General features: G+C 44.3%; 1 protein-coding gene across 2 annotated transcripts in view; it reads right to left on the reverse strand.

Moving 5' to 3' along the window:
* Window positions 1–1144: 1144 nt before the first annotated feature.
* Window positions 1145–26354, reverse strand: part of SYNDIG1 (synapse differentiation inducing 1) — an 82085-nt gene continuing 56875 nt past the window's right edge. For both annotated transcript variants that reach the window (XM_051615649.1, XM_051615650.1), the window contains exon 4: window positions 1145–3041. In XM_051615649.1, coding sequence (XP_051471609.1) covers window positions 2883–3041 — 159 coding nt within the window. In that variant the 3' untranslated portion in view covers window positions 1145–2882. The remainder of the gene's footprint in view (window positions 3042–26354) is intronic.

A 26354-nucleotide genomic window follows, 5' to 3' on the forward strand; every position in this document is an offset into this window, starting at 1 on the left:
CTCAGATAAGGTGTTACTACATTATGAACTGAGGCAAAATAAGATCTGTATTGAGATAAATGGAGAGCTGGGGTTGTTCAGCAGGGAGAAGAGAAGGCTCCAGGAGACCTCACAGCAGCCTTTCAGTACCTGAAGGGGCTACAGAAAAGCTGGGGAGGGGCTTTTTATAAGGGCTTGTAGTGAGAGGACAAGGGGTAATGGATCAAAACTGGAAGAAGGGAGGGGAGATTTAGGTTAGATATTAGAAACAAATTTTTCACTGTAAGGGTGGTGAGACACTGGAACATGTTGCCCAGAGAATCTGTGGCTGCCCCATTTCTGGAAGTGTTCAAGGGCAGGCTGGATAGGGCTTGGAGCAACCTGGTCTGGTGGCAGCTGTCCCTGCCCATGCAGGGGGACTGGAACTAGATGATCTTGAAGATCCCTTCCAACCTAAACCATTCTATGATTCCATGATTCTGTGATATATTTGATGTAAGTCCAGCATTGGTGTACAGAACCTTGTTGTCATTCAAGCTTAAAAATACTTTATACCACCTTTAAAAACAACCAAGAAAGAAACTTCCCATTTTTCCTGAATGGGAAGAATAGTTTGAAATGGTCACACTGAAACCAGCCACCTGATTTCCAGGGAGAAAAGGAGGCAAGGACTGCAACACACATCCCAGGTTGGTGTTTACAGCCATGACACACTGCTTTGGAGAGTGTGGTGTAAGGACCATAGCTGGAAACCCTGTGCAACCTCCTGGAAGAATACAAAAGCAGCCAATTGTGCCTTTGTTCCTCACTTACCCAAACCCAGATACTGCCCATTAGGGCAAATACAGAGTGGGGACCCTAACTTGCCCACTCAGTACTGCCTTGCTTCAAAGGGGAGGGACCTACCTCCATGGCTGTTGCTAGAAAAAAAAAGGTTGAAGGGGAAGAACCACAGAATTGACTTTACCTTAATAGGGCAACCTGGCCAGAGATCTGCATTTACTGTGCCCTCAGCTTTAGCAGCGGCTGAGAGCAGATGAAGTTGGTACATTGCTAGTCCCCAGGCTTAGCTTGGAGCCCAACAAATCAATGCAAAAGAAAAACTGTCAGTGCCTGCAATAGGCTTTTGGGTCCAGGTACAGTACAGGATGGTCCATATGGGTACTTCTTCAGGTAGTTGAACTCAGGGTACTGAGAAAATTTTCACTCAGCCTAATGCTTCACATCTGTCCAAACAAAGTGCCACACGGAGCATCAGCAGCTGTATACTATGTGTTTTAATAAACTGTATAACTAGCAGAAAAATAGTTTTGGATGTGTTTGTCCTCCTCCCCCCTAAAATAAAAACACTGAAGTTAAAACCAAAATAACGCCAGCCCCAGAATGGAAGAAAAAATTGTCCCAGAGCAAAGCTGACACAATACAGCATTGGAAAAAAAGGTCTTTGATTACATTCCTTGGTAAGGAAATTATATTTATAAAACACAAGGTAGTGAATAATAAAATGCTTATTGTTTTGATCGTTTTTTCCTCTCTCTCTGTATATAAATATATATATATACGTAGATACATATATATATCTATGCTGATACACCCTTGATGGAATTAAATGGTATATCTGTAAGACCAAAAGCGGAAAAAAAAAAAAAAAAGTGGTGATTGTAGGGAAGGAGTAAAGAAGAAAATAAATGGATCATTTCAGTCAATGAAGTAAGGACAATGCTCAGTTCCCTTACATTATACCACTTTGAAGCTTATCAAGGGACATGCTTGTCTCTCCACGGCTATGCTGTGTCCCTGGTCCACAGATGAGCTGTGAGCTTGTAATCTAAGTGGTCTCCTTCACTGCTCTGTGTATGAACAGTGCCTCAGAAATGTGTATGAAGCATTCTTTCCCCTGGTTAAATCCCGTGATTTACCATGATTTTTAATTTAAAATTTATTAGTATTTCAGTTTGCATTTTTTTCCTCCAGGTTTCTTGCATTGACTGCTATGCAGATTTCCACAGTAAGGCAGAGCAACCCAGATGAGCAATATGCCACAGAAATGTGCCATTATTATGAAATGACTGCATGGAGGAATTCTTTTCACAATGGATCCCATGCTACTTTTACCTCACACAGTCTGTGGAGTCAAGTCATGCAGCAACCTCAGCTGTTCTGCACTGGGTGGGCTTGTGGGTCACATCTTAATCCAAAAACAAGGATAGGAAAGAAATATTTTATTTCCTTTTCTCTTTCCATGGAGACCTACCCACACAAGAAGTGTAGGCAATACCATTCTATGCTGAGGTCTCTGCTTCACCCTTAGGCAAATGAGTCCTGCATTAAAAAAAAAGAAAGCATCTTCTTCCTGTTGTTATATTGCTCTTTCAGAGAACCAGCCACAGTCCATGCTTTCCCAGATCTCAGTGCTGTGCTTAACAAGCAAACTAAGCACAAGCTCATGCTGGCTGTAAAGTTCAGGTGATCAAGAAGGTATTAAGAGAACAGCCCAGTTTGCCAGCTTCTTGTAAACACCATATTGCAAAGAAGGCAAAGGCAAAACACCCCCCTACATACTTCCCCCAAATGCCTTCCTGCTGAGGTTGTTTTTTTTATCCTTTCTCTCTCTCTTTCTTTTATTTTTCTTTCTTTCTTTTGCTCTTTCTCTCTTTCCTTCTTTCTTTCTTATTCAGGGGCTCATGAAGAGAAGCAAGACTTGTGCATCACAGATGGTAGAACTATCCCAACCACAGCCAACTTCCCACCCTACAATAAAGCACAAGCCCATCTTACCCTGTACCTGCCCCCAAAAGGTGTTTGTTTGTCTCTTGAGCTTTTTGGAAAATCATGCAGTCTGATCTGCTGGGGAGGTCTGCAGTGCAGGCGCCGGGTGGCTGGTTCTCTCCCTTTCCTGAGGCTCATAAGTGATTGTTTTTGGAGAGATAGGCAATAAGAGCCACAGCCACCCCAACGTAGATGCCAGTTCCGATTGTGATGGACAGGACAGCCAGGAAGAGTGCTCGCCGGGAGCTGGAGCTTGCGTGGTGGAAGTCCCCCTTGGCTACTGCTTTGTTTGTCTGCAAGATACACAACAACAACAACAATGCAATATATTTATCTGTTTCACGTGGAAATGAAGATGTGATGCTCATTTCTTGGCTGAAACCTGATCCTGGGTTATAACAGTAAATCGGTTGGAAATCAGATACTTGTTTAGTCAAATGAGGCTATTTGCACAATTAGGATGATGATGAAACCAATGGCATTCTCAAGTGGTACTTTTAAGTGCATTTAAGCTTGATCACATCCTAGTATTTGATACTATGCATTGTGATAGCTTCTGAGATGGCTCAGCCTCCCCTGGGAACATGGACGGAAGGGCCATAAGCCAAAGGTCTGCCATGTCCCCTCCAGACACAGCTACAATACTGCTTCTGTGAGATGGCTGGATTCCAGCCTGGTTGGGAATGGTAATAAGTGAAAAGCCCTTTAAACGTGCCACTTGCAAAAAATGTTTTTCCAACTTAGGTGAAATGTTCAATCTATTCTTACCTGGAAAAGGACAAGAGGGGCTGAATTTTCCCTTCCTGTGCAGTACTTTTTGAGCCTGCTAACTAGGTGGAATGACTGGCCCAGGTTCACCACCACAGAGAGGCCAGGCACCATGTTGCATCCACCTCAGGCCTGAGCTTTAGTGCAGGGGAAACACTTAGGAAACCAGAGCTAGCAGACACTCTTTCAGCCTTGATTCAGATAAACACTTAGGTATACAAGCAGGGCATTTTCCTTGATTATCAGAGGGATGATGCACATGCTTAGTGGAGTCATTGGTGTTGGAGTAATGGTCTTCTCTCTTAGGGGTGGTGCACTCAGCTGGATGTGTCAGCTGGAGGAGGAGTTTCCATTTTGATAGTGATAAAGTGGCTTTCCTGTCCCAGTAGCTCAGAAGACTAATACAAAGCTCTGGTAATTATATCACAGCTTCTGTGTAGCTTTGAGTACCCAAACAGGTGCCTTGAATTCAACCTGATGTTATGATTTGAGTGGAGCTGGCAAATTGTTGACACCTATAACAGGAACTAGAGAGAGGGTCTATAGGACCCCGAAGGACCTGGGAGAGTTGGAACACAGAGGAGTCAGTATTTCCTCCCACTTCTGAAATATTTCATAAAAACCAGGAGAACCTGTGCTTTTCTTCCTCGCTCCTGTTGCTGCACAGAGGTTGTTCAACTAACCACATGGTCTTCAGAACCCAACTCTACCAGGTGCTGTAGGAGCTGTGGACCCCTCTCCTGAGGTGGCCTTGCCGCAAGGGACTCTCACTTACCTACTCCTGCCATCACCAAGATCAATTTTGTATATATCTGTATATGAGTTTATATATCTGCTCCTCACCCCACATGTTACTCCCTTTTCCGTGTTTCAGTAAACTTGTTCCAGTTTCAGTTTCCAACCCTTAAATCTCTCTTCCTTATTCCCCTTTTATTTTCCCTTGGGAGGGTGAACGGGGGTAATAGGGAGCAATTCTGCCCTCCAGTTTGTGGTTTGCCCTTAACATTAAACTGGGACACCTGATCAGCTGGAGTTCCCAAAGTTACATGCAAGACATTTAGGCTTTAGCACAAGGAACCTCACAAAGTTACAGCTTGTTAGTACAGCTGTCAATAATGAGCACAAAAAGAAAATAGCAGCTGAGTGGGAATTGTGTCCTATGATGATCCTGCAGTCACACTGACATCAGTTGGATGGCCACTGCAGAAAGCTACACCTGGAGTCTGAGAAGTATTCAAATATCAGTCCTTAGAGTCACAGAATCATAGAATGGTTTAGGTTGGAAGGGACCTTAAAGACTACCTACTTCCAACCCCCCTGACATGGGCAGGGACACCTTCCACTAGACCAGGTTGCTCCAAGCCCTATCCAACCTGGCCTTGAGCACTTCCAGGGATGGGGCATCCACAACTTCCCTGGGCAACCTGTTCCAGTGTCTCACCACCCTCACAATGAAGAATTTCTTCCTAACAGCTAACCTAAATCTGCACTCTTCCAGTTTAAAACCATTCTTCCTTGTCCCATTGCTACATGCCCTTGTCAAAAGTCCCTTCCCAGCTTTCCTGTAGGCCCCTTCACGTACTGGAAGGCCACTCTAAGGTGTCTCTGGAACCTTCTCTTCTCCGAGCTGAACAACCCCAACTCTCTCTTCATAGCAGAGGTGCTCCAACCTTTGGATCATCTTCGTGGCCCTTCTCTGGACTTGCTCCAACAGCTCCATGTCCTTCCTGTGTTGGGGGCTCCAGAACTGGACACAGTACTTCCAGGTGGGGGTCTCACCAGAGTGGAGTAGGGGGGAAGAATCACCTCCTCAAACTTTGATGCAGCCCCGGATATGGCTGGCTTCTAAACTTCTAACACACCTTTCAGGCACCTTTGACCTCAGGAGCCAACAAAAAGCAAAGTCTCTGCTCAAAACAGGCAAAGGAGAGCTAAAATTTGACAGGACTGATCTGCCCATTAACAAGTCCACCTAACACCATTTCATTTGGTCTCAGTCTTGCAGCGTGATGAAAGGAGGATGTCACTTTTATGGATCGTGGTCTGATATCAGCAGGGTCACCTGGCAGTGACCTACAAGAAAGGTCTTGTAGAAGCAGATGAGCTCCTTAAGTTCTGAGACAGTCTTTTTTCCCTCATTACAATAACTGAGGAATTCATAACTCTTTAACTGTATCTCTCCACAAATGCTCTGTTTGCTGAGACACTCCCGTTTCATCTTTGCTCTATTTTTTTCCTTCTTTTTCTTTCTTTTCTATCTTGCTACTCAGAACAATTTACAGCAGCAAAATGACAAGCTTCCACACTGACAAAAAGGCTTTTGACCTTTCTGTCAATTACTTTATTAGGAGAACCATCTCTTCTCGTTCACTAACTACTTTTTAAACCTAACAGCTTATAAACGTTTCAATGTCAAACAATACATATTAAAAGGCAGAAAGACTATAATACAGGCAGGAGGAAAATAATAATTTCAAAACAGTAACATATAAACAACTCCCAAGTTTACACCTAATGTCATGTCCTCTAGTTTAGATGGGAAAGGCAGCCTAGCCATTTTGCAAAGGATGTCTGGCCAGGTCTTTTTGCAGGGTGACCAGGGATTTAATGGGCTTTTTGTCTGACACCCCCAAACACTCAAAAGAAGAGCCCATTCTGGAAAAATGCTAGGGGCTTTGGGGATCATGTAAGTATTTCTTAGGGTCACTTGAAAGTCTTGACAAGGAAAGCAGAGAAAGCTTTATAAAGAGTTGGTCCTTCAGCTCTCCTCAAATATATTCTTCAAGCATCTGCTACCCATCACAGTATTAATAAAAGGCTTGAACAGAGAAGCTCCTGTTCACAGAAGTTAGGTTGGAATGGTCAGGAGAAAGGTAAATGCACAACACTGAAGCTATCTGAGCCTTTGGATAAACTGAGCTAAGCAGTCTCAGCCCTCAAAATGGAGGGAAAGTTTGAAAACGCTGAAAGCTTTAAATTTTACATTTCTGAAATGTTGCATTATGTTATGAGAAATTCTGCAGTATTTTGGGTTGACGTCTTTTAAATGAAATTTTGCACAGTTTCAAACCAGTATTTTTTCACTTAAAATAGCTGGCAACTCAAAGGGAAAAGAGACCATTTACCAAAATGTTGAATTATCTGCAAACTTGACAGTATCTTGACTGGATTCCAGAAAAGAGGTCAGATTTACTCAAAATGATATGTTGAGCAACAGAAAGGAATTCAGAAGGCTGATCTGTCACATATTAATAGCCTCCTTCTGATAAGATCTTCAGCCTAGTGACAAACTTGCTCAAAAAGAACAGCTATTTTTCTTGATGAGCTCTCTGAGGACAGCCCTGACCTTTGTGAAAGGATCTGAACTATCTCTAGCTTCTCATTAAAAAGTTTGTCCCAGCCAAAGCCAAATATCTTGTAATAGCCACATGCTGCCACAGAGTTGCTGAATTGTGTAGCTCCTGTCATTGTGGTATGTCTTGATTTGGCTGGAGGAACAGTCCTGAGCATGCACAGAAGTTCTAGTTTTCAGCAAATTATCTAATCCGAGTGGTGGGTTTTTTCATACCTAATGCATATTTTGTGACTTTGCAAAATTTAATCCCTACTATAATGAACTCAGAGTGTAGAGTGCATTGGTAAGGGCACATGGGCAGGAGAAACCATCAACACAGAAACCATCTTCCACTAGCATAAAACCAGTCTGAAAGGATTTGCTTATCACTAAGATCATTCCTCCCCCTCTGCTCGGCCCTGGTGAGACCTCACTTGGAGTATTGTGTTCAGTTCTGGGCTCCCCAGTTCAAGAGGGACAGGGATCTACTTGAAAGATCCAACAGAGGGCTGTGAGGATGTTGAACACCTGTAAGGTGCCTGTCTTACAAGGAAAGGCTGAGAGACCTGGGGCTTTTCAGTCTAGAGAGGAGAAGACTGAGGGGGGATCTAATTAATGTCTATAAATACATGAGGGCTGGGCATCAAGAAGGCAGGGACAACCTAATTTCACTTATGCCCAGTGATAGAACGAGGGGAAGAACTTCTTTCCTGTGAGGGGTACAGAGCACTGGAACAGGCTCCCCAGAGAGGCTGTGGAGTCTCCTTCTCTGGAGACTTTAAAGACCTGCCTGGTTGCCTTTCAGAGTGATCTGCCCTAGTTTTAGTCCTGCTCTGGCAGGGGGGTTGGACTTGATGATCTTCAGAGGTCCCTTCCAACCCCTAACATTCTGTGATTCTCTGAAGAGAATTCTTTGTTGCTATTCCCTAATTAGAAAAACCACCTCATTGTCACTATAAGCAAATTACAACCTTTCTGCAGGTTTAAATAAACAGATCTGGAAAACAGGAACTATACAAAATGAAACTGAGGCCAATTTTAATAGGTTAGCATCTGGCAACCAATAAGCATTTTTTTAAAATTATTATTATTTTTTAAACAAGAATCAGATCTTTAGTATCTCTGTGCACATTGAGGGAGTCCCTCGGTTTTAGAACCCATCCAACAGCTTATGACTCATCCCATTTGATGCCTGACACAGAGAAGTTCGGAGGGTTCCACACCAGGGATGCTTGTGCTCTAGCAAACTCCGTGTGGGAAATGAGGACAAGGAATGTCTTGTGAAGATCAGAGAGCTCAGCATGACCCAGTCTCACCAGCTTTTCCTTGATGTGGTAAAGAAGGTGAAAACAATGGCCATTAAACATAAAAAGAAGCCAAGACATCTAAATCCCGACAGTGGTCAGGCTGCCTTCATAGTGTCTGTACCCTGGGTACTTTTAGCTGAAAGATGAAAGTTGTCTACTTAGAAGGACTGGACCACCTAAGCCCATAATCAGACACTGCTGACAGACAAGTAGACGCAGGGATTCAAGTCTCCAGAGCCAAGTAAAAGAATGGTATCTGTTGAGGGCCCCTCTTGGTAATCGCTGCCAGCCACAACACTAGGACCTCAGGCATCAAAACAAATTCTGTCTTCTTTTTTGACACATTTTTGAGTCAAACAATACATGCTTTCCCAATGCCACTGTGGTTAAAATTATTAAAATTATAAAATTGTGTTAGATGTAAACGTTGGTGAATTATTCTCTATATAAAATTATTTTTAAAAAAACAATGTATTTCATAAAAAATACTGAGTAAGGAAAATGCCACACCAAACTTTGGTTAAATATGAGGTCACATTTAAGGTGTGCTAGTCTGCAAATTAGTGCAAACCAGGATGTGTTAGAATTATGCTGTCTCTACTTTCCCTAGAATGATGCTGTCTCTACTTTCCCTAAACGGCTCCATTGTGGATGCCCACAGTGCCTGTGATGAACATACTCTGTGCAGCCCTTGGTGCCACAGGCAACACCAGTCTATGAAGAAGACCTGTCTGAGATGACAAACCTGTGCATCCATCCAAGAGTCGCTGCTCAATCAGAGGTGGGGATGGGGTAATGTGCACCACCAGGGACCTCACCAAGCCCCGGGGGCTGATGTGCCAAATTGTACAAAGACACTGTTTGTCCAGCCATTCTTACCCAGCTGGGAAATGAATTTTTGTGAGCTGCTCTTCACAGACTCAGCTCTGGAGTCATTAAAGCTCTGTTTGTTTTTGTTACTTCTTTGCTCTGAAAAGCAAAGCCCCAGCTATGAATATTACTGGGCTGAATACTTTTCTGCTATTAACTTGCCCATCATGCTTGACTAGAGGGTAATGCAGCCAGGACTGGTGCAAGAATGAACATCCAAATGCCCTACTAGTAAAGGGTTTGATTCATTACAGCCTCTTCAAGCTAAGTGCCTTGATTTAAGGAGTAAGGAATACAACTATTCTAATGGGCTTAGAAAGGGATGCAGAAGCTCTTTTCCTAATCAAAATCTGTGGAGTTTTACAGTACTTCTATCCATTCACTTCTTCCTTTCCTTGTCAAGACTGTGGCTGACAGCAAGATGATTGATGAACCAATTTAATTTAGTCTTTGGGTGGCAGAGGGATCAACAGGTTTGGTAAACAGAGCAAGGGACAAATGCGAGGCATGGGATGAATTATGATGGGGTGATAACTCATTGCTTAGCACCAGGCAAGTTCCCTCACTGCACAGCCAGAAGATGAGATGCTTTATATGCAAAGGGTTCGTATCCCTGGACTACTCCTGCCTCTTGGTTTCCCCTTGGTCTGTGTCCTCTGAATGCCCAGATATGACTGTCAACTTGCCAGCTACTGGTACAGTTTGTAGTGAAGGCTGGGTACTTCATATCTGAAGACAGGGGCTTGAGCAAATACCAGTCCCCAAACCAGCCCCTCCTCTATTTAGATGCTTAGGAAGTAAGCCAGGAAAGTGAGGAGGGGTGTAGAAAGCAGAGGTAAGGAGCTCTGGAAAGTTTATCTTACTTTGTTTAACTAACAAAATGAATGACTTGTTATTTAGAAACAAGGAACATCCCTGGAGTTTCCACTTAAGCTTCCGTAAAACATATTAATCATGTCTCTGTGCTGCATGTTTTATAGGCTGAGAGAAGATGAATAGTGCACCTCCATGGCTGCAAGGCCAAAAATTTCTGTTGCATCCCACAGTGACTCATATATCATACTCAGAGAATGCCTTCTGGTATGCTGCATCTGGAAACAAGAAACACATTGATCAAAATTATTAATCTTGCCTCATCTGTCTGAGGCTGGAGAGCAGGAATGGCTCCATCTAGGAGGAGAAGAGGGTATCCTGACCCCTTTGATCAGGTGAAGGGAGGATTTCTTTTCACATTACAGGAAGAAATGGCCAGCAGGGAGCAGGGATGCACAGGTTCCACGCAGCCATTGATCAGACCCTGAGTATCACTTCTTCAAGTGGCATGCAAAAAACTGCCACAGAATGAGGAGCGACTCCTAGAGAAAATGTTTCTGCTCCTGTATCTTCTCCTGTCTTTCTTCTGCTCAAAAGCTCTGGGTACTGTTTTTAACTTGCCCAACTTGTACTTCTGCTGAGATCAAATTTCTGGGCAAGATCTTCCACCTTCAGACTTATACTATTTATTTTCACCCTGTTGAGAAAAACTCTCCAGAGTCTTTGCTAAAGATACAGATGGGAAAAGGGTGAAGTCAGGATTTGTCTCTGAACCATGAATGACAGCAGGGAGATGCGAGTCAGCAGGGGAAAGCATGGGGCTGGCAGACACTCAGTGTAGGGGCTATCACATGGCAGGAGAGTTTTCAGTCCTCAGAAGAGCATCAAAGAGACTATGGAGTTCCATCAAACATGTCTACAGGCAGAAATGGTGATCCAAATACATGACAAATGTTTTTTTGCTCTGTCAGCTTTTGCAAAGTCCGTTGTGCCCATAATGTAATAAAAACTTCAGCCTGCGGCATCTTGCCTTTTGGGTACCTAAGAGCTCTTCTGGAGGTTTCCATAATTTCTGCTGGGAAATTGGCCTAGGAAATGGACAAGAGTCTCAAGCAGCCATTCCCCCTCTGGAACTTGCTTTGGAAACGGGGAGCAGGCATCACCTGAAATGTAAGCACTCCTAAACAGATACACAAAATTCCTAGGCTTAATGCTGCACTTCATCTCTTCTGATGCTTAACTGTCTTCTCCTCTTCCAAGGAAGGCATCCAACCTAGCCTAAGCTAGCCTTCTGACTGCAGTGTCCAAAACCAATTGCTGGATCATCTTCAGGGAATTCTCATCCACACTCTACTGTTGATAGGTGGAGACTAGATATCTTGCTCGGGATTGATATGTTTCTTTCAGTGAGAGATCAACCCCACCTTGAGCATCTGTAAGATAAAAATCATAAGATCCTGACCATATCCTTGTCTCTCGCCATCTGGTAGCACAAAGATCCAGTAGGAATGGCTGATAAGGACCTTGAGATAGCAAATGCCTAGCCCACATGGAACTTCCTTTGGAGCTATGGTGAGATACTGAGTAGTTGAGTAGCAGTGACAAAAGGATGATACAGACACGCCACTAGAGTTTCATTAGCACATCGAGAGGGGATAAACTGGCATATGCAGGCACTGCTGCTTTGCTCGAGGCTTTGCCAGATGTCCTAAGTGCTCTGCTGCACCTCAGAGTGACAAAACAAAATCCAGTATGAAAACTTGCCCCTGAAGCATTTATTTCAACAATGAATCCTCATTCTAGTAAACAGGCTTGTGCCCTCAGCAGCCACAGCACAGCACTGTGCAATGTGAGTGCACTGCTGCAGACACTTGCTGCTTCCCATCAGCAGCCCCTCTGACCTGCCTCACCCCCTTCCTTACCATGACTGTCCAGAAGGACAATGAAACAAACAACAGGCCCATCACAGTGGTGGCAGGATCAGCCACTTTTGTCCAGGCAGTGAAAAGGACAGACTGGTGGCCATCCTGTATCTGGAGTAGTCTCTTGTATTGCACTTCAAGGACAAGTGTAGTTTAACCAAATGTTACTGCAGCAAGCTCTTCAATTGGCATTTCCTTCTTTGTGAGATCAGCATAGGAACTTCCAGCCTGGTCAAAATCCCACCGAGCTCCTGAATGGTGATGTGGCAGAAGAAAATAAATGGCCTGTGTAAAGGGATTTCCACCAAATTGAATGATGCTCTATTGGTAAAAGGTGATGTACTGGGAACAATACTTACTTGTGGAAACCCAGGAAAGGCTCAGAAGAAGAAAGTGTGAATGGTGAGAAGAGGGTATAGATGGACACCAGCACAAGTTTGACTTCTGCATTAACAACTTTTATAACATCTGGCTTTGAGCCATCAGATCATCTTGGCATCAATGTTTTCTACTGGAATTTGAAAAACCGACACAGGTGAGGACATGATTAAGCCCCCGGCTGGTCCTGCCTGTGGCATTTGATTGTGTACTCAAGTGCAGATAAAACAATAAACGTCCAAGTGAGATTTCAGCACTTGGAAAAACAAGAGCATAATCATGAGAACAGCAAGCGTATAAGGCCTGAATGAGCAGAACACGAACAGATGTTTTTTAGACAGGCTTCACAGCAACAGCAGTTCATTTGATTGAACTTGAGAGAATGAGACCTCAGCCTGTGATGTGAGGGCAATTCTGTTTTCCTGGCATATACAGGAATTTGGATGTTTATGGTAAAGATTGTTTTCTCCCTTAGCTTTGTTTCTAGGCCTTAAGTAGATATTGATCTTTTGTGATGAAAGAGAAAGAAACTTTGGGAAAGTTTACATGTGATGAAGCCTAATTTACTCACACACAAACGTGCCCACACAGACTTACACACAGCTGACATGGATTTGTATCTACACGTGCAGGCATATACATGATCTGGCTGGATGCAACTACCTAGGTACCACCTAAGTTTATCAACCAATTATTAGTGACCAACTCAGTTCCAAGTGGCTCCTTTATTTTTCATGTTGGCTGTTTGCTTCTTCTTTGTTTAAGCCATAGAATTAAAAATGCAAGCACTGCCCCTACCCCTGTTGCAGGACCTGGATTGGAACTGAATGGACAATGTCACGAATGAGTCTGCAATTCAGGACTCCGTCATCCATGAGAGCTGTAGTGCTCTGCTTACTTGATCAGCAAAATTGGCCAGTGGATTAAAAAGTTACCAGTGAGGGCTGATGAATAAGACGGACAGACAGACAATTACAAAGGCCACAAAAAATTAATTAAACTGCAAAATTCCCTAGTGTATGGGTTATGTGCGTGTGGTACCAGCAAGGAAATACCTATCATAGAATCATCGAGTGGTTTGGGTTGGAAGGGACCTTAAGGATCATCTAGGTCCAACCCCCCTGCATTGGCCAGGACACCTCCCGCTAGACTAGGCTGCTCAAAGCCCCATCCAACCTGTCCTTGAACACTTCAGGGATGGGGCAATGTGTGCCAGTGTCTCCCCACCCTCATAGTGAAGAATTTCCTCCTAAAGTTTAACCCATATCTCCCCTCTTTCAGTTTTGATCCATTACCTTTTGTCCTCTCACTACAAGCCCTTGTAAAAAGTCCCTCCCTAGCTTTCTTGTAGGCCCCCTTCAGGCACTGGAATGCTGATATGAGGTCTCCCTGGAGCCTTCTCTTCTTCAGGCTGAAGCCTTGCTTTGCTATCGATGGCAATGGGAATGCCCTAGCAGATAGTAGAGCTGTACTATACTACATAGCAGCAAGCTGTAAATTCAATTCCTACAAACCACTGATGTCCTGCTTTCCCAAGGGCAAGTAGGAAGTCCTGCTACAGAGCCTGGGGGTAAAACACAGGTCCCAGAATTCAGTCCTGCCTCTTTCTGCCCACGTCCCTTCCCTGACACCAGCGGGAGCTCCCTTCTCTCCTAATCGGCACTTTCCTGTCTCCTGGCTTTGGCTCCAAGCCCAGACGACAGTAGCAAACCTGCGAGGTGTCCCGGAAACCTTGTTTCAAGTGTCTCAAAGTTCCGGGATCCCCTGTGAGCAGTGACAGAGATATAAATAGCCCTGGGAAAAATTCACTCCAATGAGACAGACACTTTAGTGTCTTGGCTTTCATTTTAAAAATATGATGTGTTACTTTTCTCTTCTGATTAAAATGATTAACATCTCCTTTCTACATTAAACAAAATATCTTGGTTTGGTCAAATGAAACATTTATTTCAATTGTATATACTTCTGGTGGGTTTTTTTAATGCTTGATTCCATGAAAAATGTTGGCGTGCATTAAAGGACTCTGCTACCTCCATATACTTCTGACACCAGAGATATGAAACTGTATTTTTTTTTCTTATTGAACTCAGTAGCAAAGTGTTTTCTTTCAAGGAACTGTCTCAAAGGGGAACTTCTTTTAGAAGCTGTATTTCTGAATTGAAATTTTACCAATGCACATACCATGGATATTATTTGGGAACGTGTTCTGGTTTGGTTTGGTGGGGTTTTGGTAGTGGGAAGAGCCCCAGGGGTGGCTCTGGTAAGAAGCTGAGAAGCTCCCCCTGCTCCAAAACCAGCCAAGGAGCCATTAGAGGGACAAGACATGTACCTCAGCCATTAGCATACAGAAGAACTGACATGAGACCTGAGCAGAGTGAGCACAAGCAAAAGAAGAGCTGTGCTAGAGGAGAAGAGCTGTGCTGGTGGTTGGTGAGGAAGAAGGGGAAGCAGGTGCCCAAGCAGAAGTTTCCCTGCAGCCCATGGCAAGATGGCAGCTGTGCCCCTGCACTCATGGAGGAACGTGGTGGAACATTCCCTGAAGGTGCCAGGAGGGGTGAACTTGGCCGGTGGTCTTGGATGTTGTGGCCAGAGGATTTGCAGTCAGTGGGCTCTGATTGTGCAGCTTTAGAAGACCCCAGGCCAGGGGAGGTGACTGTTCCCAAAGCAGCCCCTGACTCTGTGGGAAGCACAGGCTGGAGCAGCTCCGGACCTCGTGGGAAGGACTCATGAAGGAGAGGTTTGTGGAGGACTCTCTCCCATGGGAGGGACCCCCTGGGGAAGCAGGGCAGGACTGTAAGGAATCCTTCTTCCTGAGGAGGAAGGAGCAGCAGGAACCACCAGCCTGTGAACTGACTCTAAACCCCATCCCCTGTCCCCCTGTGCTGCTGGGGGGAAGGAGGGAGAGAAATTGGGAACAAAGTGATTTGGGCCCGGGAAGAAGGGAGGGGTGGGGTAACATACGCAAGCCCTGCTCTGTGTGTTGTCTGTGTCCTGTGTGTGTTTGATTGGTGTGAAATTAAGTTATTATTTTTTCCCCAAGTTGAGTCTGTTTTGCCCGGGGACCTTAACTGGTGAAGAACCCTCCTTGTCCTTTGTCTCGACCCAGGAGCTTTGTCCTCCTCATCCCAGAGTGTCTGTGTGGGGGTAGGAATTGAGTGAGCGGCCATGGGGCTGTTCCTTTGTTGTTGTGTTGGGCCCAAACCATGACAGAACAACATCAAGGAAGTATCTGCTCTCTCTTTTCTTAAACACTCCCCTATCTGATTACAGTACTGCCTAAGTCAGGTTATTGGGTTGGATGGACCCCATGTCTGATCCAGAATTTTCATCTATACTCAGGAGGGCTCAACAGTGTTGGTTTGTAATGCAGGGTAATACACTGAGTTAATCCATTATGCTAATGTTATTTCTGTATGTTGTCATCAAAAGACTGCTGATTTTGCTGACCCAAAATTTGCACCTATTTAGCGTAAGAGCTAAAGTCACCACATTTTGATTTGAAAAGATCTCTTTATTCTCAATTGAAGTACAGAAAAGTATGTGAAGTATTGGCTTAGACTTTTGTTCCCATTTTTACCAGAATCTTCAGGGCTGATGACAAGTAAGGGGAATAAGGCTGTGGATTTCTGTCTTTCTAATAGGCTTAATTCTTTTAAAACAAAATGTAATGAATTTTCTCTCTGATTTCCTCCATTCTTTCACTGTTAACCACTGCTTTTCCAATAGGTTCTATATTTACATGACAAAAAAAGTCCCACAAAAGGCACAACTGTGACATTTCAGAAGAGAAAAACTCAGGAGGAAGGCTTTAAAAGCTCTGGGGGAGAAGAGACCTTTTAACTATTTTAAAACAATCCAAACTGCATTTAGAACTAAACAGAGATACAGGCAGGGGACTAAGCATGAAAAGTGGCATTTCTTTTCTGACCAAAAACCACTGTAAAAACAGTATGTTGAACACAAATGTGTAGAAGCATAGTTAAAGAAACCTGTATATTAATTTAAGCACTTTATATAGATAGTTTTGAAATACTTCACATGGTTTTTGATCTTTTCTTATGTCTTTTTCCCTATATATATATGCATTAACCAAACCTTTCAGATAAAAAAATAATTTCCAATTGATAAAGGGATTTGTTTTATCCTCCTTGAAAATGTATTGATATGGGATGCTCCAACCTCTTCAAAATACTTTTTGAAAAACTTCTGAGACATGAAAGTTCTTAAAATAACTTCTGAAACATATACTGGACAGACACACGCACACAATCTTAACAAATCAAAATTTTGGTAGAAAAGCTCTCATCTGGCTCCAATATCAGTCATTATATGTTCATTATACATTAATTGCTTTTCAGGAACCAACACATGCTGGTTCTTCCCAAATGTGACCTTTTCTAAGGTTCCCTTGTAGGGGCTGGGATCGCCTCAAGTGAACAAACTCCTGTGGAGTAGTGATCCGCCCGAGAAGACATAGTCTGGGCCTATGAGGTATTTTGTGCCTGCTGCTGGATGCAGACCTGATGTTGACTCTGCTACCTTGGAAAACCTAGAAGGGGGATGCTAAGAAAGTTATTTATGGCTAGGCTGCTCATATTGTAGGGGGAGACCTGAACACTAAGGGTGGTTGGTGGTGTGATCACTGAGGTACAAAGAAGATTTTCTCCATCCTTCATGCCTAATCCATCCTTGGATGGTGAAATAATGAATAAGGAGAAAAATGATGTACTGTAAGACAGGCATCCTACCCAGACACCCACCAGCATCTAGTAATGCCAGCAACACCTCTGCATAGGCTGAAGAAACTGGATGGCATGCTCATCTCTTGACTCAACTCTGTAGAGGAGGATTCAACAAGATCTTGTTTTTTGCTACAAGGGAAGTTCATTATCTGACCTGAAACGATTCATTTGTATTTGTCACCATTGCTGTTGGCGTGGAAATGGAAGGTCTAACCTTGTATTAAGCTGTCAACACCCTGTAATGACTGCAGTGTCTTTCCTATGACTCAGCATCTGCAAGACAAGAACTCCATGTTCTCCAGCAGTAACACATTGTGGTGTTGTCATGCCAGCAGATACCAGCCCCTTATCTCTCATGTACAGGAGTCCTCTATCCTGTAACTGCAGTACTCCCAGGCAGACAGTCCTGTGTTTCAATGGTGCAGTGGCTTGCATGTGTGGGGACTCTGTCAAAAGGTTTTATCTCAGCCCCCGCTCTTCCCCTGCAGGCTTCTTCCCATTAGAGCTCCTGCAACTCAGTTCTGCTTCTCTTGTTGCTCCTCTGCTCCTGGTTCACTCTCTCTTTCTTCTATCTAAACAGTAACCCTGCTTATGCATTTCGTGGACCCTTTTAAATGGGTGAAGGCTGCCTGAAGGGTGGGAGGTGAGGTGTGTTGCATTCTTATGCTAAGTGTTTCAGCAGGAAAAAAGCTCTCTGGTGTGGGTGTGCAGAAGGCATCCAGGCAGCAGCACTGACTTCTGAGGGGTGGGCAGCTGGAAGAAGCCCAGTAGCAGCCAGAATGAGCTGGAAAGATTTTGCTCATCCTTCCGCTGCCTGGTGAGCAGGGTAGAAAGTTGGTGAGAGATCAAAGGAGCTCTCCAGAAAAGCTGCTGCTGAAGAGTGAGTCACCTGCCTGAGCACTAATGACAGCTTCTCCCAACCCAGTTTGAGTGCTGACGTTCACAGAAAGACCAGAGAGACACCACACCTGCAGTGCCTTAAGCAAAAGAGTAGGTGCGGGACTCCTGCAGGTCTTGCAGCACAGAACTGTTTGGTTTCAGTTCCACAATGGCAAGAACATCCTGTTAATGTGCCTTCATCGTGCCTGAGTCAGCTCTTATTCCTACCCTCAGAAAGAAAGCAAACTGGCATGAGACGTGTATCGCCAAGGATTCTTTAGCTCTCCAGCATCTTATCAATGCCCGCAGTAATCACCTCAGGCTTGCTCCATGAATCTCCTATTGCCACACTAAGAGAAAGGAGCAGGATGGAGCAGAGCTGCAGCAATTCTTACATTGGCATGCTGGGACCATTTTGTTTTTGATTCATGGGGGGCCCGGTCAGAATATTTGCTGCTTTGATGATAACTGGTGGAAGGAAGAGACTGTCCCAAAGGTCTCTTCTCCCTTTAACTAATTGGTCCATGGGGGTTGGGCTCTTCCTCAGTGAAAGCCCATAAGCATACAAACATAAGTCCTGATTGTCCAATAGAAAGAGCACAGATGGCTAGTAAGGATACTTCTTAGTAGCTCTGAGGAATCATCAACAACCTGGCCAAGTTTTTTAATATCAAATTATTCCAGAGTGTACAAACAAAACCTACAAGTCTGCTTCTTTTCTCTTTCCCTTTCCTTCATTCTCTTGCATACATACAGCAAATATCTCACTCTGCCTGATTTAATGGGCACTGCTGTGTCTGCCAAGAGTAATGAAAAATGAAAATCAAAAGCTCCCCTCTCCAGTCAGTTGGCTTGTCTAGCAGCAGGCAGGTCAGGATGAAACAGTGGCTGCTGCAGAGGCCAGGTCCCTGTCTGCAGGAGGGCTGTGTGTCTGTGTGCATGTCCTTGTCTGCACGTCCTGTGCAGAGTGGGACCACTGTGAAGTGGCAGGGAATGCACAGACACATTCCCTGTGGGAGGATGTAGCCTAGATGCCACAATCTAGCTGAGAAGAGGGATAAAAGCCTCAGCAGGACACCTTGGTTGAATAGAGGATTCCTTCTATAAAATGCAAACCTCGGGATTCAGAGCAGGCTCCCTTTGATTTGAAAGGACTTTGCTTCTTGCTCTCTAGTCTCTTCCCTTCAAGGTACAGGGAGCAGAGTGGGCATCTGACAAAGCCACAATGGAAAAAATCTCTTTCACATGTAAGTCCTTTTAATTTGGCTACCCCATGCTTGGGACTACTGCATCATACAAGGGCAGGCAGAGGAATGCTGTATGCCTGCCTTTGCGTTTCCCTGCAAAACCCAGCTGAAAACCCCTCATGCATGTCAAAGACAGAATGCCACTTTTCTCAGTAGGGCTCAGCAAGACACACTAATCCAGTGTGAGCTGCCATCTGCCAGCTGAGCTGCTGGCAGCGCATGGTCTGTGCCCACTGCCTGCCCCAGCTTGCAATGAGGGCACAGGGACAACAGCTTGTTGCAGGCTGAGCCATGGGCTTTACCTCATCCTGGGACCCAGTGTGCCTTGGGATCTGGCAGCTCACAGGCCACATAACTTGAATTTACTTGAGCCAGAATTTTCCTAAGTGCTCAGCCAGCTGGGGACAGAGGGAAGTTGCAGAAAGTGCCAGACCTGCTTCCTTCTTACTTGAGTAAGAGTACAGTAGTGAAAAAGATCTGGTCTGCACCTGGGGACTAAGTCTTCAGAAGTCACTCAGAGTGATTTCAACCATGTGTTGAGGAGACACAAGGATCAACAGACCCATCTCATTCATGCAGCTGCAGTTTTACACAAAAGGATATGGGAGAGGTTGGGCTAAGTCCAGAGGCAGTAGCAAGTGAGCAGGGTGACGGATGCAGATGTAAACTGGGTGGATGCTTAAACATCTTTCACACTGCAACAAAGCAGCTACAGAAGCAGGACTGTGCCAGTGAGGCACAAAGCCTATCCTGGTCTGACACCTTTCTTGCATTTGTCCATCAGAAGATTTCATCAGGAAGCAATTCAAAAGGGGAGGAGTTTGACAATTATTTCAGAGCTTACTTGCTCTCCTCCTACCCCACCTCTCGCTCTCTTTCATCTCTCTGCCCTACTGGGCTAACACATGCTTCATGATTTAAATATATACTTTCTGCAAATATTCCCCTAAAATATTAATGAACATGTTTTCATTATTTTCCCAGTCCTAACTGACTTCATGATAGCTATGCAGACAGAGGTCTAAAGCAACCATCTGCCATGGTATCTGGTGCTTGTCCACTGTCTCCTGCTCCCTTGCTGTCTCTCACTTTTTCTAAGCTGCAAGCTTTTAGGGATAGGCTTGTGCAATTTTCTTATAATTTCCGAGGTATTGGCTTTGATTTGTAGAGCACCTAGCACAGTAGGGATCCTTGTCGTTGGCAAGTGCTGGTGGCAGTAAAATAGATACTGACCTTATCAAGAGCACTAAGTTAATTGTCCACACTTTTCTACTCCACTAGAAAATGGCACAAAGCTGGGCTCCAACCCTTTTTGGAACAGGGTACACATCTTATTATGGGATGCTCTCTGAACCTTTCTTCTCTTTCAATTCAGAGGCAAGGTTCTCACACTAGCAAAGATGGTAACTGTAAAAACATGGAGTATCAGGTTGTATATCAGGTAATCTTATATTGCACTTTTGCTTACATTTCTATCTCCCACTACAGAAAATCTGTTTGCTGATGGAGAAAATATTTCATTCTAGTATAATTATAGGTAGAGCTGTTTCTGCTCAGTGGAGTTACCTTGTGGTTCCTCATGCAAACAGCAGCACTATATGCAAAACATTCAGAGAAGAGAAATCACTCTAGCAGGACACAGCTCCACCAACTCCTGAGGGGAGTGAGTGCTGCATGACTTTGTCTCTGACTCCCTTAGTAAATGCCTCTGGGACATTTCAAACCTCCAGCTGAGACACACTGAAGACTTGCTCTGTGATGTCTGCATGCTGGAGAGTGAACAGCAGTCGAAAGAAATATCCACTTGAAGAAACCCTTTCAGGGGATGTGAGCAAATACGTCCCATAGGCTGGTACTCAGCAGAAAGAGGGACTTGAAGTGTCCAGAGCTATCTGGGATGATGGGGAGGGACTGGAGTGCTAAGGAACAGGAGGTTTTGAAGCCAGAAGGCCTCCTGACATCTCTGGAAGGGGGTGTGGAACAGTCACAACTGTCTGTGATTTTGGCAGCCGTGGGCAGCAGGACATATTGTTAGTGGTGTCCACACCACTAGAAATGCCTTTGTCTGTGCTGGACTCCAGAGTGGGCTGGATGTGGCCCCTGCCCCTCCACCGTGCTCCCTCTCCTCTGGGGCAGGATCACAGACTGAAATTTCCCTTCTGCAGTTCAGTGTCATGTCACATGGCAGAGGGCCCTGGGCAGGGGAAAGGGGATGCTGGGGAGACTGGTGGCAGCAACTTGCAGAAAAAAATGCACTGTATAGCTGTCTCTCCTGTGCATAACACAAGGGGGTCCTAAGCCCAGCAGTGAGATGTCAGTAAGATCATGTTCCTAATGCCTGCAGATGATTTTCACATGCCCATACTTGGCACAGGTACCCAAAGATAATAGGGGGCCACTAGTTCATTTGATGGGAAATTAACAATCCCACAAAAGCAGGGGCTGCGCTGCTCAACCCTGAGCGGGGAGACAGTGCTTGTGAATGTTGTTTCCCTGCACAGTGCAGAACAAATTGAGCAAAGGAGCTTTGGGGTATATCTTTGCAAGGAAGAGAACTTGGTGTCTGTCCCACTGCTGTGTCCTGACTCAGACCCACCAAAACTCCTTGCTCAATTTGTGTGGTGTTTTTAGCTTGGGCTAGCTGCTGGAGCTGCCAAACTGTCCATAGGAGACTGCTAACAAGACTTACATTGTTTTTCTCCCGAGAAGGACCAGGGAGAAGTTTGTTCCCCTGGGGGGAAAGACACACCTGGACTTTCACTTTAGTGGATTACAAAGGACTGAAGAAAGTGCTCTCCAGGCTCTTGGGAGTGCAGACAGGAGACTCAGCCCTAGACAAGGCCAGGGATGTAGCAATGGGCACAAGTGATCAAGGTTCATGCAATAATGTCCTCTGTTGGATGAAAAATTGTATGCAATACTGGTTGTGCAGGATCTTTATTAGCGACAGCACAAGAGGGAATGGCTTCAAGCTGCAATAGGTTTAGACAGGACATCAGGAAATTTTTTTTCACAGAAAGAGTGGTTAGACACTGGAATAGGCTGCCTAAGGGGGTGGTTGAGTCACCATCCCTGGACGTGTTTAAGGGTCGTTTGGATGTGGTGTTGGTGGATATGGTTTAAGGTAGAACTTTGTAGAGTAGGGATGATGGTTGGACTTGGTGATCCCAAGGGTCTTTTCCAACCTGAATGGTTCTATGATTCTATAATTCTGTGATTCATGGGAAATGAAAGAACACGTGCACGGTTTTGTGGATCAGCCAGGCAGCACATGTACATTGTGAAGCTGTTACTGGGTGATGAGTGTGAACAGGGCACCTTTAATGGTGTCCTTGTGGCCATGAAGGCCAATGGTATCCTGGGGTGCATTAAAAAGAGTGTATCCAGCAGATTGAGGGAGGATCTCCTCCCCCTCTACTCTGCCCTAGTGAGACCTCACCTAGAGTACTGCATCCAGTTCTGGGCTCCCCAGTTCAAGAGGGACAGGAATTTACTTGGGAGAGTCCAACTGAGGGCTACGAGGATGATTAAGGGACTAGAACACCTGCACTATGAGGAAAAGCTGAGAGACCTGGGGCTTTTTAGCCTGGAGAGGAGAAGACTGAGAAGGGATCTAATTAATGTCTATAAATACATGAGGGCTGGGCATCAAGAAGGAAGGGACAACCTGTTTTCACTTGTGCCTTGTGATAGGATGAGGGGCGATGGATTAAAACTAGACCACAGGAAGTTCCACCTCAACATGAGGAATAACTTCTTTGTCTCCTTCTCTGGAGACTTTCAAGACCATCTGCATGCATTTCTGAGTGATTTGGTCCTGCTCTGGCAGGGGGGTTGGACTCGATGATCTCCACTAGTGCCTTCCAACCCCTAACATTCTGTGATTCTGTGATTTAAGCCCACATATGTACCAGAGCAGGGAATTTGCTTTCTGGAACATCTAGGTGAACAATTCTCTGACCATCACTAATCTGTGGTGGATAGATTGTGAACTGGGAACCAGCTGAGACGAAGGCAGTGACATGGCGCCACAGAAAGAAAAACATCAATACTGAAAATAGAAGAAGCTGTGTTCCCAGGCTGGAATGAGTCCCCTTTCAAACAAGCCCCTTACTAGGGAGAAAGAGTTGTTTTATTATTTGCAAGCATGTGGCTTGGAGCAAAGCACCAGGTCTCGACAACAATCTTGAAAGTGTTTCAGTTGCCATCGCTGCTGTCGAAGCAACTAGGCTGAGTCATTTCAGTACTTTTTAAAACTCATCTTGCTTTTTCTTTAACTACATGTGAGAGAGAATTGAAGTCCTTGCCCAAAGTAAAGAAAATAATGAAAAGGCTTTCTGCAGCAATTTGAGGCTACCTTACTCTCTGCTTTCAGGTTCCCGGTGCTTTTTGGAAAGTCTTGGATTATGTCCAGTGGAAAACAAAGCCTTTCTGAAACACTGGAGTGCTGGTGCAAGGGCATATCTTCTCAGACAGTTCTTTGCTGTGTTTCTCCCTCTTTTTTGGATCCCTCAATGTTGCCATTTTGTACAAGTGCCACTGGGAGGGTAACACAAGGGAGCTGTGCTTATTTGTGTAAAATCAGGCTGATTTACATCCATAATTGTGTTGTCTCCCTGCCCTTCATGCAGCAGCACCTGGCACCCTTGTGCCACTGTGGCCCCGCACTCAAGTTGGATGAAGGAGTGTGAATTTACATGACCAGTTTCACAGCCTTTGAGGGATGGTTGCTCTTTGATATTTACCAGCTTGTGAGGTCTACTGACTGGCTCCAAGTGGGGTCCTGAGCCAAAGCCCTTTCCCCAAGATGGCTGGTGATAGGGAGTGCTCCCTGGAGCACTCCCTATCACCAGCCATCAGTTTAATTTTGCTGCAAGAAAGCCAGGAAGGAGTTCATGCCTGAACTTTCAAGGGCAGAAGCCATTTCACATTTGGAAGAAGGCTCTGGGGTTATCCAGATCTGATGGAAAACTTCTTTTCTTTGGGATGCAGGAGACCACTAGCACACCCAACACAGCCTAATGGCACAAGAAAGGTGAACCAGGTTTAGCGAGTTTATTTTAGAAGCTCGTTTTCAAACAATGTGACTGAAATGTGCCACTCCTGGCCTTGAATAAAACATCCATATTCATATTTGGCACCAGTGCAAGTCTATGTGCTTATAATGGGATTTAAGTTAAACAGGGAAAACTTCTCCTATATAGAAAGGAAGCTAGCTTCTCGGTGCCACCATCCTAAAACTGAATGGCAAAACAACATTTTCCATGTGTTGGAGGATAAGGGTGGAAAAAAGAGCAGCACAATAGTTCATTGAAACATACTGAACAGCCAAAATACAGCCACTAATACCTGGCAATATTTACATATATGTTGTGGTTTAACCCCAGACAGCAACTAAGGCAAATATTTGCAAAATCAGGATTTGTGTATGTATTGTATTAGCTGACTGTTACCACCATTCTGTGGCTGGCTGAAAGTTAAGACCATTTCTGCAGTTTCGAGACATTGACTGAGCACTGCATAGGAACCCCACTTTTAAAAGCAGCATGTTTTATGAAGATAAGATAATTATTTGTTTTACCTTTTCCCCCCCAGTTTTTACAAAATATGTGCATTTGTATAGTTGTGCCTTTCCAGGGTAGAAGGTATTTTTAATCAGTGCTGGGCTTCAAGTGGTACCATAAGTGCATCTCTTAGAGTATTGAATTCAAGCCAGTTACACACAAGAGAGTATTAGGAACATTCCTAAGTCTGTACCTTAATGAAGGGTTTCAGTTGTTATACTCACATTACACTGAAATGGACCATCTATCTATGGAAAGAAGCAACAGTTTATATCCCTCTAAAGCCATTGCCTGTCTTGAAGTGAGGGGATGAGTGACAGATCAACCAGCAATGCAAAACTCGTGTTACTGTAAATATTGGGCAATAGCTTTAATAGTACAGCTGGATAATAATACATATTGGTTTCCATCTTGAAAAGGATATAGTTACTTAAGTTGCAACTGCTGGTAGTTTTTTTTCATTATTCTGATTAACTTTTAAACACCAGGCGAGCTCTTGTCTAGCATGTAAAGAGCCAGAGCACATTATGTACTTCTCTTTACATGATACATGAGCACAGGTGAGCAAGCAAGGGTTGCTTCCCTCTTGGAAGGGTTTCCCCAGGGTCTAAATATACACAGTCTGCCAGCTTTCAATGATTCTGCTATTAAAAATAATGCTAGATTGCCTCAGTAATAACTTATTTTTTGCATGCCAAGTGTCACAAGGTTGCTGGGAACATGAAAGTAAGTGGCATTTTTTGAAGATGTGTGCCCTTCTCCTCTCTCAGCAAGCCAGGCTTCACACCTTCTTCTGGAGAGCAGCATTGTATGACAGCTACAAAGTCATGCTTCAGCAACACAGCCTATCAGTGTGGAGCCAGCCTGAGCATGCAGGACATATGTTTGCAAACCAAAATCATGTGAAGATCCTCCAGAAAATCCAGGGATTGATAGGCCAAAAATCATGGATCATAACTTCATATTGGAAAGCAGAGGGTTTTTTTCTGTTACCAGAATTTCCACTTCTGAAATCAGATGCATGAATTAATATGATGGATTGGTGGTAGTTACTGCATTGGCTCATGGGCTTGAACCCAAAGATATTTAAAACCTCATGCAATAGTGGCACGTGAAACTTTTTCTACTGCATAGAGATAGCTGGTATAGCTCTTAAGTAGAAAGGCAGGTGACTGAAAAGCAGCCTATTAGTGACAACATGGAAAATCTGTCACAGATCTCTTCATTGCCAGTTCTTGAGTGGATCTGGGTTTATCTGTGTCCGTGTTCCAAACCTGGATATTGCTCTTTGCAAGCAAAGAGTGGAAAAGAGAGATTGGAAATCTTACTGACAGACATCTCACTAACTTGTTCCTTGTCTTGTTCCATTTGCTCCACTCTTCTGGGACAAACAGGGACTGGAGGTGAGTCTTTGGGAGAAGAGCTGCCAAATAAAGAGTCATCAAGCGTGTTTCCTGAAGACCAAGCCTGCATTTATATCACTCACTCAGGAGATCAGTGACACTTCTCCTTCATATGCAGATGGCTAGGAAAGTATTGATATTTTCATTTACATGCAGCTGCTAATCTGAGAGTTGAACAGTGTCAAATGCAGAGAGGACAGAGGTGGCTAATTGCTTATGCCAGTCAAGATTTTAATGAGGGAGAGAGAAAGTGAAAGAGAATAAATAGCAGGAGAACACAAGCACCTCTCTTTGGTAAGAAGCTCCCTTAAGTTCTCTGGAATTTGAAATTTGTTGTCATTTGTATTTATATAAAAATTTTCCTACTGATAAACTCAAT

This window comes from Apus apus, chromosome 3, assembly GCF_020740795.1.
Source record: "Apus apus isolate bApuApu2 chromosome 3, bApuApu2.pri.cur, whole genome shotgun sequence".
NCBI classification, from domain to species: Eukaryota; Metazoa; Chordata; class Aves; order Apodiformes; family Apodidae; genus Apus; species Apus apus.